This window comes from Lytechinus pictus, chromosome 10 (assembly GCF_037042905.1).
Source record: "Lytechinus pictus isolate F3 Inbred chromosome 10, Lp3.0, whole genome shotgun sequence".
In the NCBI taxonomy this organism is placed as follows: Eukaryota; Metazoa; Echinodermata; class Echinoidea; order Temnopleuroida; family Toxopneustidae; genus Lytechinus; species Lytechinus pictus.
Window position 1 is genome coordinate 6105151 of NC_087254.1, and position 12770 is coordinate 6117920.

Consider the following 12770-nt stretch of genomic DNA (forward strand, 5'->3'; position numbering starts at 1 on the left):
AGGAACAGTAAAAACTCAAATTCATTGCTTACATTTTATAGATGCTGCTATCACACCCTAAAATCTCAATATTTACTGTTATAATAATTTTTTTTATTTTTCAGAGTTTTTGTGAGATGGCAGAAGAGGACCAAACTTCAGTTCGGAACCAAACTTGGGATGAACTCCCCATTCTGAACCTGTTCAGCTATGCAGAGTTTCTACCAAGATTATATATATACTGGGGGAAGTTTCACAAAGAGCTTAGTGTAACTTAAAGTCATGCTTAATGAAAAAGCACAAATGGTTTCTAACACGTAACCTCATTGAAGACTACACAGTAGTCAGACCTGCCAACCTCTGGGAATGAAAAACTGTATTCTGTGATATAAAAAACTGTATTTCTCCCAAAAAAAGTGTATTTCATAATAAAATGCTTGGCGCACTCGCTCATCGCGGCGCTCAAGCTGCATGCAACCTAAAATGCGCACTGCTCTTGCAGATGAAAAAAAAAATTAAAACATGTGTATATCTTCACCCTGGTTTTAACAAAATGATTGAAAAAAAAAGTTACCTGAAATTACATTGATCTAAAAACCATATTTGTGTACGTTTTATGAAATAGAGACATATAGAGATTATTTTTCTCAATAAATTACGATTTTTTTATTACAAAAAACGTATTTTTCAAAGAAAAAACGTACTGCCGTATTTTGGTTGCAAAAACGTACTAAATACGGCTAAAACGTACTGGTTGGCAGGTCTGAGTAGTGCGTGTCATCTAAGCATTATTTGACCAATGAGGTGATTCGTTTCATATCCCATGCAACTGAATTTAAGTGTGACTCTTAGTCACACTTAAATCTTTGTGAAACACTCCCCGGTGATAACTTATCAACCATTGTAAATTATTCCAAAATATCCCCAAAGTTTATTTCCTGATGAATAGATTGTATTCAAATAAATATTTGATTTATTATGTGTAATATGTATTTATTTTTGTTATGAAAAGTATATTTTGTTGTCTCCTGTTTAATACAAAATTATGTTCTGTCATTTAGATATGTATTTGTTTTTGTTTCTGCTAATGATCAGTCAGCCAGGAGTTTAAAATACGTAAATCTGGTTTTGTCCTATTGAAAAAGGGTAGCCAGATTCAACGCAAACTCGCGGCAATCGTAGCCCCACCCCTTCCCTCCACTTTGCATGATTCAGTATACAAATAGGGAATAGACATGAGTGCGATGGTGCGAGATTTCGCATGTGGTGAAAGAAAGATGCTCTATTCAACTCGGCTAACGCCTCATTGAATAGAGTGTCTCTTTCACCGAATGCGAAATGTTGCACGAACTGTCTTTTACCTTTAACCACATTCATCCACATCATATCCAAATCCTTCTTTGCAATTTATGCATGAATTAATTTTTACGCACCCTTCGCAATAATAATGATTTCTAACAAAGAAAACATCGGAAGAGAGAAAGAACACTAGCCGCCTGATCATTTCCAGAAAGAACAATTACAAAGCATTATTTAATGCATGTCTGTGTAGGCCTGCCTATATATCGGCCACTCTACATGTTGTAGACTCAAGTTAACTTGAAGTCTAGCGACAGTGATTTTCCGTTTTACCGGTAAATAAAACGAAGTTCCCTTTGGTTCATGTACTTTTCATGTAAAAATTCATGGAATTCATCTTTGCGAAACGGAATTCAGGTTTTTGCTGTGTACATTTTCAGTGACAAAACGGAATTTCCATATTTAGATCAAGTTGAAATGGAATTACAGATTTTCAGAAACGGAAAAGACAATTTTTTTTTAATGGAAAGTCACTGTCTCTTTGATGGGAGGGATGGAGGGGAGAGGAGAGGGGGGGGGTGCATGACATTTCGCATTCGTGTTGTACAATGCCTCAGAATTTTTCCCTGCATTACTCTATGAAAAAGGAGCAAATATATTGAAAGCCAAGAGCAAAATCCCACAAGCGCGCATGATATCTAGGGCAGCATTGCGCATTTAGCCAGCAGGCCATACACGTATTGCACTGATATTCAATATCAAATCCCCTTACAGCAGGGAACAGCAGCTAAAGGGAAATTGAGGTTTCCATGAAAGTTGCTATAATGGCAAAGTTATGATAACCATAAGTTTTATTGAAACAGGCCTTTGGAAAGTCACAATACCATCGTTATATCAAGTTCCAAAACAAAAATTATAGGAGGAAGGGCTTTGGCTAGTGGCAATGTATGTTTGGTGGCAAGAATCCATTATACCCAATTTCTATTCTATCTGTGTACTTACTTTTTTGTCGAATTAAAAGTTTTCCATTAGCACTTATTCGTTTTATATTATCCCTTCGTTTCATCTCCATTTTATTCTCTCTATTTCTTCCACATTATTTTCTTCTCAACCCCAAAACAAATACCTCTACATATCAAAAAGGATCACCTTTAAGTGGAAAGGTACATTTTTATGGATATTTTTCGACGAAACTTGAAAAAATGTGCAATAGTTTGTTTTTTAGGAACATTTTGTAAGAGTTGTATCTGTAGTTTTCGTTTTATTGTAAATACTGGCAAATACGCATTGTCTTGGGCTCTCTCTCTCTATATATATATGTTCATGTTTGTTGATGTGAGAATCATTGTGTTGTACATGATCTGGGGGGCCCGTTTCATAAACTTGTTATAATAACAAATTTGCAATAACAGTTAAAAGCTACTGAAATCATTTGATTTGATTGGCTGATCATAAACTTGTTATAGAAACTGCATTTGTTATTATAACGTCTTTATGACCTAGGAACCTGCTTGTTTGTAGATGTCATGGCCAGTCTTTTTGGAAATAAATAATAGTAGTAAATTATTTGATTAACATGTTCTATTTTTGCTGAGAGCAGTTTAAAGTTAATTTCAATGAAATAATATTTTCAGTATTTTTTTTTGTAATGAAGTAAAATTGAGATGCACACTAGATAGATCATAAGGAGTGCAATTGTCAAACATAAGTTTGTAAGATCTGTAACAATTAGTAGTGGTTTGTAAAACAAAAATGAAATAGTGAATTTTGCTCCACTTTTTCTTTTCACTAACTTTCAGAATTGACAACACAATGGAAACATGGATTATACATGAATTCATTGATGCAAAGTGGCCAATTTCTTCAAAAAGTTTGTAGTGATTGCCAATAAAAATAATTGTTAGACATTAATGTTTGATTTTCAAACTACACATGACAACAAATTTATCCAGAATTGTGAAGAAAGTAGATTATTTCAAAGAAGAAGAGAGGAAATGATAATTGCTGCCAATTTGAAGAGTGAAATATGATGAATAAAGACGTCATGAAAGCCCTGTGCCTCAATGGGTTGAAGTGAATACATTAAGGATGAAATAATAATTTCAGTAAATTTTTATAATGAAGTAAAACTGAGATGCACATTAAATAAATCAATAAATAAGTAGTGCCTTTGCCGAACATAACTTAACAAGATTTGTATCAATATGTAGTGGTGGTTTGTATGTAATGTGAATCGGAAGTGGTGAATTTTGCTCCACTTTGATAGAATTATACTGCTTTTTGCAAGAAAAATATATGTACACTTAATTTTCTATCATAAAGACCTTTCCACAGAACCATGCCCTAATACTTAATGTGCAAATTGTGAAGGATAGTAGGAGCTTGCATCTATTGTGTTTAGTAAACATTTAAAAATGGCTTCTAAAAGAGAAACCCCTAACAAGTGTTTATTTTCTTACATTGTATTGGTCATATTTTGTTTAATTGTGGGTCTGTTTTATGATTTATGGTGCAAATGTCACATCCTTGTCACTCTTTGGAATGAATTTTCAAAAATTCTCAGATAGATTGTGCCATGCACTAACTTGTAGTCTTGTAAATAAGAGTTTTATCTAATTTATTGTTTCTATGTACTTAAAAAAATACCTAGAGTTTTAGAGAATTAAAATTGTTGTACCTGCCAGTAGCGTACGCAGGGGGTGGTTACAGGGGTTCAACCCCCCTTAAATTTGTTGATACCCAACTCCCTCTATTTTTTTAAAGACCTTTTAATTTTTGTTGCTTGTCATTTTTTTTTTTTTGGGGGGGGGTAGGAAATGGCATAAAATTGGTGGTGAAGACCTTTTCTTTTTTTGTCAACATTTCATTCAGCTTGAACCCCCCCCCCCCCCTTTAAAAAAAATCCTGTTTTACCCATACGATGTTATGAATTTTGTACACTCGGTGCTCCTGCTGCAGTTTGAGCATTATTGGTTATGTCAGAATTATCCTAGAATGTATTGCCTCAACCTTGTGTGTGACGTCAGCATGTATATTCAAAAGATTTATGCAAGATTAAAATAGAATACCGATAATTGTCAATAGATTGTGTTACTTGTCTGTTTTTGTCATTTGAGTTATGCAAAGTCGGTATGTAAGTGAGTATGGGTAGTATTCATCCATATCCTCTCACAGTCAAATTTCCCCCTACCCGAATGAATATATGTTTTGACTCAACCCAATACTTCTCTCTTTATTTAAACCAAGGTTATTAAAAAGATTACCGTAAATGTTTTAATTTTTCATATTTGCCAAATTATTCTTATAAAATACATTTGTACATCTAATATACTTTGATAAGTGAATTTCAGGTCAACATGTGTCATAATTTAATTTTCTTTCTCTATAGAGTGTAATTTCCATTGTTCATTGTGTTGAACTTTTCATTTTGAACACAAATTATATACAGCTGGAAGTATATATTTTCTCACAATGCCCTTTTTTAACACTGTCATAGATGAGGGAGGGGGCTTCCCCCAAAGTTTCATGACCAAGAAACACAAGAATTAAAAGGAAAAAGAGTAAAAATTAGAAATTATTTTTTGTATTTTAAATCTGTCACAAAATTGGATTTTCATTTTTAAACAGGTTTAGTTTTGGCAATTTTTGCTTGCTCTGTCTATAGATCTCCTACTGTACACCATGTTCTGTCCTCTCAATTTGTTTTACTCATTGCAACACTGACTCTTAACTCTAACATGAAAATTAGCAATAAACTGAAAATAATTCATGTTTTTACTGTATTTTTTGAAATTCTATCATTTCATGGCCTCAAAAACTGAGTTTTCCATGAAATTCTGCGTTCTTCCAAACAGGCCCCCGATCTCTATTTCTAAATTCACAATTACATCAGCACAAGAAACAAAACATCGCAGACAAGCACGTTTTAGATTATTTTTAATACATTTTAATATTTTCAAAGTCATTATAAACATTTTTTCATTCACCACTTCATTGATACAAGATAAACTTATCTTGTATCTGCGTTCTGTGAATTCCTCTTTTCCCTCTCGCTGAAAACTTACAGGAATCAAGTGATACTTTAGTTACATAATACTGTACAATGGATTAAAACTTTTTTTCCTTAAATGATATGAAACCATGATGTACTTTTCATATGTAAAATCTACCTCTTTACACAATTTCGCAATTATGTATGCACTATGTTATGAAAAAAAAGTCATTGGTTTCAGGGAAATGCGGAATCTTAATCATTATCATGCATGCTATATTTTAAAATTCATTATCTTTCGATAAGATGCATTGGTGGATTAAATGTCTTCTCCATCAGACAAGGATGATTCATCCATTTCATCATTTGTCATAGTTTGGGGTTTTAAATCAAAGTCAATGACAGAAGACTAATTCAAACTTCCCAAATGTACATTCCAAAACCCAATCACAGTAATTTTTATCAGTTTTTAAACGTTTATTGAAAAAAGTGGGGGGGGGGGTGGGTGGGTTGAAGCCCCCACCTACCTTCTCTCAGTTCTATGACCCTTGAATGAATAAATAAATACAGTATAATGTAAATGTTAATAATGTTACAGGGCTCCCAGCTTTTCAAGAGAACAAAATTCCCTGATTTTTCCTTGATTTTTCCCTGATGAAGTTTCAAAATTCCCTGATAATCATTTAAACCCATTCCCACTTTTGCATCTTTTCTAAGTTGTTGAAGTGAATTATATGTATTTTCAGTATAAAATCAATAATGTAAACCTTATTAGTACCACCATAACCAGTCATTCAATGGATGTTGTTTGGATATGCAATAAAATATAACAGAGTCTGTCTGACTACCGTGCTTTCGACTTTTGGGCCGATCAAAATTCCCTGATTTTTCCCTCCTTTGAGGCATTCTTCCCTGATTTGAAGTATTTTTTATCAAATTCCCTAATTTTCCCCTGACTGGAAAAAAGTAAAATAATTTTCCCTGATTTCTCTGACGGGCTGGGAGCCCTGTGTTATCAATGATTAGTTAGAGGGCTATTCTGGTAAATTCACCCAAAGTTTAAGCATTACAACTCCTAAGCATCTCCAAAATAATCGACTTCCACCCAGGGTTTCCGATGAATGTTCAATAAGCATGCAGACACCTCCAGTCTTGAATACCTCCAACATTTAAAAAGCGGTTCTGTTATTCACTTCTGAAACTGATCCTCAAAGATTGATTCCAGTCTCTTTGACACTGTCACATTCCAAAATCGCTTTTGAACGCCATCTTCTTGCAAAATTCCATGGATCATTGCAAATGTCTTGAGGTCCATCCTCTTTACATTGAAGCAAAAGTTCATACTTTGTTTCTTCGTCAGGTGTGGTGTGTATCACCACCATCTGAAGTGTGCATACGCTCTGTTTGCTTCACACTGCCTGTGGAGATCATGTTTCCTCTTCACTACATTGCCCTGTAACCACAGCAGAAAGAACAAAGAAAATGTTTCATTAATCATATATATATCCTGAAGTGAACTCTTCTTTCTTACAGATGAATCGATAGGCTCTTTCGCCATTTTAGCTCTACGTCATAATAGTTGCCTGGACTTTACTCATTACGTCACAATATCTTCTAACAATGCACCTGTAGCGTTATGTTGTTGTGCATTGTATTTATTGCGTGTTGGTATCATCACCAAATAGTGCAACCTGTTTTGGATAATATAATCATCCCTGAAGAAGGTCTATGACCGAAAATTTGGAAGATTATGTCTCCTCACGGCGTTTTTCTTAAGTCTTCTTTTGTTTCTACATTATGACGCCGACGCAGAACTCTTTGATTTATATATATATATATATAGTAGGCCTGGGAGTAAAACTCAATCAATGAATTCAATCAGCAATTAAATACTACTTTTTACACTAATCAAATGATCGCCAAATGTTGATTACTGATTTGAGAAATTCAATTGAAAGTACATCGTTATAATATTTCATATTTGACAACGAAGTGCAAGATAAATGGAATATGTGCTAAAATTTAATGAATGAACAATGACATTCATCACCATTCAGCTATGTAAATGAGCATACCCTAGGCGCTGTACCGGGACACTCTACTGAGTTAGCTCGCTCATATGATTGACTGGTAGGTCATGTAAGTAGGTCAATTTTTTTGTGATTTCTCATATTCCAGGAATCTAGATTTGAACCATTGTTTACCCTAGTGAACAATTGAATAGCAAAAAGGGTATTCGTCCCAGGCCTTATCATCATCATCAAATTTATAAAACAAAACCTGATTGTCTTGACTACTAGTATCACATTTACATACCTGATTATGAAATGCATCGAGTAATTCTTGAGCTAGTTTCTCTGGCATGTGCATTTTGAGTGGTTTCTTCTCACATTCCTGTATTATCCATTTCATGGCGAGAAACCGTCTTCTATTATCCTTCAGAGGTGATGGAACCTGGCGTAAAAAGGGGAAAAGGGGATATGATCGTGATCACAATGAGTAGAGGAAACGATCATTCTCCTCGAAAACAGAGGTACAAATTATTTTTTTTAGGAACTAAATTGACCAACCCCTCCCCCCTTATGGTAGCAACAATTCTAAATTTTCACTTCAACTTATTTGAATAACCATTTAGGCATTTTATATCAAACAGTTAGATGGATTCTTGACTGTGCAGTCAAACTTTATGCCAATGTCACTGAAAGGGGAGATAAAGAATATATATACACACACCCAACTTCTCATACTTCAAAATAATAAGCTCTGTTACCTTTGACCCCCTTCTAAATTTAATCTAGAACAAAAACAGGACGGACAGACCGACCGAGGGCCCGAAACACAATGCCTCTGGCAACTATCTAAGGTCGACGGAGGCATCCAAATAGGAATGAAAATTGATGATGATGACAATGCAATCAGCTCACTGACATTCAAATGATTCATAACTGTCTAGAAATAATAACTGAAAGAGTTTTCCTCACCATTAAAGAAGGAGAAAAGAGCACGGCTAACTTAAGATCCACATAATGTATACATAATGTTGACATTTTTGGCTTCCCATAATCTTAGCACAGTTTAGACCATACCGTATTAAAGTTAAATCGGACTGCATAATACGGGCCCATGTCTTTTGTACTCACCTGATAGTTCTTGCCTCCTCGCTTGATAGTAACGAGACCTAGGGAAGGCTTGCAGTTCTCTATGGCCTTAGTAAAGATGACTCTCGGATTGGTCTCTAGACTGGACTTATCCATCTCAGATGCCTTGTTGTACTTCTCAACCTGCTTCGACTTGATGATTTCAAAGGTCTGGATAATAAAAATAATAATAAGCATTTATATAGCGCCATCCATATGGAAATAATCTCTTCCAAAAGCACTATTATCATTACCCCAGCTTTAGCTCGAGCTACCTTCCAGTGCTCAGAGCATTCAAGGAATTAATCCTGCCGGTAGCCATTCACCTCACCTGGGTTGAGTACAGCACAATGTGGGTAAACTTCTTGCTGAAGGAAAACACGCCATGGCTGGGATTCGAACCCATGTCCTTCTGATTGAAAGTCTAGACCATGATGACTCAAATGGATGAGACAAGGGATATCAGACTACCAAACAGCTTTAAGTCATCTATACAAAATTGGTTTGCTATTCACATGAAGCCCTTTGACAAAATCATGCACTTGTTGTTAGACTTTCATAATTGCATGTATAATTTACAAACTTTGCTCATTCTCCTGAAGACGACAAGAACACACTTGTCGAAACGTCGAGATTGGATGGTCCTTTTCAGGACCAACACTTGCCCAAGAAAGATACATGGTGTACCGTGAAATCTACTACACTATTCTTCTTCGCCATGGAATCTTTCAGAAGTTACATAATTGCATGTGCTAACTGAATTCATGAAATCTGCCTAAACCACTTTGTGAATTCAAGTCCTGTCTGTGCTCCAATTAAAAGCAGGGCTTATATAATTACATTAATTCTAGGTGATTGAAGGCCATGGAAGTGGATGCCCTGTTGACTTGCATCAGTGCCCCTCACACTGGCCTTGAAGATTTTATGTGCCCCTTTAAAAATGTTTCCAATATGCTTTGATATAGAAATATGCTCAATGGAAAAGTGGCCTTGTGTCCCCAAAATATTAAAATGTAAGGCCTGTAAAGGACTTTAAATGACAAATAACCATACAACTGAATGTCCATAGCTGACATGAATGTGATCAATCAAAATCTGTACAGCATAATGACATGAACAAATAACTTGGTGTATCGTCAATCCCTCAAATGAAACAAAAATTGATATATTCTCACCTTCTCCATGACCTTAGAAACAGTCTCCTTTTGTCCCTTCTTGTTCATCACATTCACAAATTTACTGGAAAAAAAAGAGAAATAATAATCTTGATAAAATAGGCCTATAGTTTCAACACACAAGGAAGGTAAAAATTAGCTTTTTTATGTGCAGGAAGCAAACATAGTAAGATAAAAGGAATTTCCTTCATAACTATTTTCGTACACTTGACCCTTGCATGGTATGCTGCTTCAAAATCTAACATTTCCCTCAACTATAAAATGAACTAAATTAGAGAATGAGAGTTGGCTTTAATCGCTGTTTTACTGTATAAGCATCTCACAGAGAAAGGGGGAAAGAGAGAGTGAAAGACAGAAAGAGTAGAGAGACAGGGAAGGTGGGAGTGAGAGGGGAAGAGACAAGGGAAGAGAGAGAGATGAAAGGAGAGAAGAGGTGAGTGAGATTGTGTGAGACTAAGAGACGTATAAAGAATACTGACATATCAAAATATATAAGCACGCTGGGCTTGATATCATCAATTCCATCCCAAATTCTTTTCTCCTCCAACCACTGCTTATGATGGTTTAGTGAGATAACTTACTGGACCAATGGATCATAGGTGAAGGCTGATGTGATGTCTCCTACGGCCGCCTTGACCGGTGTGCTGATGTCAAGTGGAAGGGAACCATCCTCGTATGACTGTCTGTCGACAACAGGAGGAACGTAGGCTGGTCTGTAGCGACTGTACCTCACCTGGGTAAGCCTTTATGACAAAAGAAAATAATTGTTCATAATCACATATTAAATTTTAGTATTTGTTAAATAATAAAGCAATATTGACTGGCCTCGGGGCGATACGACATATATCGCCCAAACTAGATTTATATCGCCCGAGTCGTAGACAAGGGTGATATCAATTTAGTGAGGGCGATATATGTCCTTTCGCCCCCATCAGGCCACTCAATATTGCTATTATTAACCAAATCAGACATCTAGAGCAAAAATCGTTAAAATTTTGATATTTTAATTTTTTTTATTGAGAATCTATAGTTTCTCATGTTGAGCAGATCGACTGGGCCACTGAACTTTCCCATTGTGACGTAATTGAAATGACGCGTCCCTGACCTGGGGACGCAGTATCTAGCATTGTCTCAACTTGATTACCATTATGACGTATAGCACTGCGCGGTTCAAGGACGCGTACAAAAACGCGTAGAATACCCGGATTAGCGCTGCCTTTTATTGCCCGCTACATTTCCATGCATTTTCTCATTGACTTTCCTGAGCGGGGAATAAATTGGGCCCGTGGATAAACAATTGGAATTTTATTGACCAGCCATTTGATCCCAGTCTTAAGCAGGCAACAATGTTTCAAAGTTGCCCTGCTCAGATGTATGAAACGGTTAATAATAATTTTTATCTATAAATTGTTCTTCAAAACGGCATTTTGTAACATCGCTAATTGAAGGTACGTCATAACGTAGCGGTTCAAGGGTCAGACCTAGACCTATTGTATTTGCTTTGTTGACAAACGGATCGAGGGATCTACACGAGATCGGTCTGGTAAGAAACCTTCAATTTTTCACCTTTTCATTCACCAATTAGGCGTATGAAGGTGTAAAAATAAATAAAATCACAAATATTTACCGGTACGAGATTTCTATCTACAAGTATGATGGTGGGCCCTAAGTCTGCGCACCTAACAATTTGAGTTAAGATTTAACATGAATTTCTTCTTATTTCACAAAATCTTTTGGATAATAATGTTCCTTATATTATTGAGAGTAAGTATACCAAATTTCTCATTAAAAAATGAAAGAAAATATAGGATTTTCTTGAAAAAACCTCGGGCAGTCATTTTCAGATTGAAAAAAAAAATGGTACCCTATGTCTGCGCACTCATTCACTTTGCACACGATTCGGGGATTTTGATGAGAACGGCTGTATTTTGAGGCCGTCACATGAAATGCCCTGAATTCATTATTTTTTCCCCATTTTGAGTCGGATTTTTTTATGAATACCCGTCTATGTATTGCACGTGTAAAGTTCATGCTCGTTGCGTATCTTCTTTTACTAGAATCGCGCAGATACGCGGGTGCGCAGACTTGGGAGACCGCGCAGACATGGGGGAACTGACCATACAAAGATGGATTTCCTAGGGAAATCCATTTTTGTTTTGATGTGTCTCTAATACATATAATATATGGGAGGCGGTTCAAGGCTCCATGATGAAGAAGTATATGTCAAAATATTACAAAATATCATCATGGAGTCCTCAAGTCTAAGGTTATAAAGTAATTTGAATGAATTCTGTATGACAATGAACTAATTTTTTTTTAAATTAATTTAAAACTCTGAGTCTGACTTGACTCACTTCTTAATTATATCATCATTTTTACTTTTTTAGTCACTTTTGGCAAGAATTCATGGAAGAAATGTAACAAAATTTCATACACATATCTTGTTATGCATTCAGAGTAATATGATAGTACAATCATCAGGATTTGGCGTTACTTTTCGATCTTGGGCAGGTTACTCATGATGGGCAATCACACACACACACACAAAAGTCAACTTATGGGACCACACAAAGGATTTTGCATGATGAAGGAATAAAAATAAATCGTAACAGAGTTGTTTCTCGCATTCAAATGATAAAAAAGTGTGGAAAAATCGTATTATACGAACACAGTAATTCAATAATAACTTTTAATAGTTAATACTCACAGAGGAAGCCATGATTCCAGTTTTGATGACAATCCATAGGCTCTCATGGGCAGCGCCATTTTGGATTTCTTGAACGACAGATAAAAAGACGGATGGATATAGATAGATAGATATATAGATAGATAGATAGGCAGTTATAGAATTAGATGACTAGTTTTCCCAGCATTTTATGAAAATCGGATGCAATATGACTTTTGCAACACAATTAACCTATATTTTTTCAATGATTAATTGGGCAGAGCTAGACCAAATAATAAAAAGAGATAGATGAAATCATGAAATTCAGTGCCCTCTTAAATTATGATTTAATGGTTGCTTGCCATGCATGAGGCCTATTGGCCTATTTATATATAATTCGACCCTCTGACTTCGGTTTTAGTAGAAGTTTTTCTTTGTTGACTCATGTCATTTATTTTAATTCGTCCCGTAACATGACTTAATTGTATGCATAAATGGAGAACAGCTAGCTGACCCCAAAATAT

The 12770-nt window shown here is 35.5% G+C and overlaps 2 protein-coding genes across 2 annotated transcripts in view; one reads left to right on the forward strand and one right to left on the reverse strand.

The window, feature by feature from the left end:
* The window catches only part of LOC129269010 (transmembrane protein 94-like), a 47299-nt gene extending 42935 nt beyond the window's left edge, over positions 1 to 4364 (forward strand). Inside the window, exon 30 of the mRNA XM_064105188.1 lies at positions 105 to 4364. Coding sequence (XP_063961258.1) covers positions 105 to 177 — 73 coding nt within the window. The 3' untranslated portion in view covers positions 178 to 4364. The remainder of the gene's footprint in view (positions 1 to 104) is intronic.
* Positions 4365 to 5201: 837 nt separating this feature from the next.
* On the reverse strand, positions 5202 to 12581 carry LOC129269778 (small ribosomal subunit protein uS7m-like). Its single transcript, XM_054907268.2, has 6 exons — positions 12289 to 12581; positions 10163 to 10324; positions 9582 to 9645; positions 8410 to 8577; positions 7586 to 7723; positions 5202 to 6722 (listed from the first exon to the last, which is right to left on the reverse strand). Exons 1-6 carry the CDS (start codon positions 12345 to 12347, stop codon positions 6642 to 6644), a joined length of 672 nt encoding a protein of 223 aa, XP_054763243.2. The 5' UTR covers positions 12348 to 12581; the 3' UTR covers positions 5202 to 6641.
* Between the last annotated feature and the right edge of the window lie 189 nt (positions 12582 to 12770).

Excerpts from the sequence above, each read along its gene's own strand:
- LOC129269778 (XM_054907268.2), bottom strand. The coding sequence starts at position 12,347 with ATGGCGCTGCCCATGAGAGCCTATGGATTGTCATCAAAACTGGAATCA. Across the intron at positions 8,578-9,581 it reads TTTCTAAGGTCATGGAGAAG|ACCTTTGAAATCATCAAGTC; the intron begins GTGAGAATATAT and ends TTTATTATCCAG. Across the intron at positions 7,724-8,409 it reads GAGGAGGCAAGAACTATCAG|GTTCCATCACCTCTGAAGGA; the intron begins GTGAGTACAAAA and ends TTTTTACGCCAG.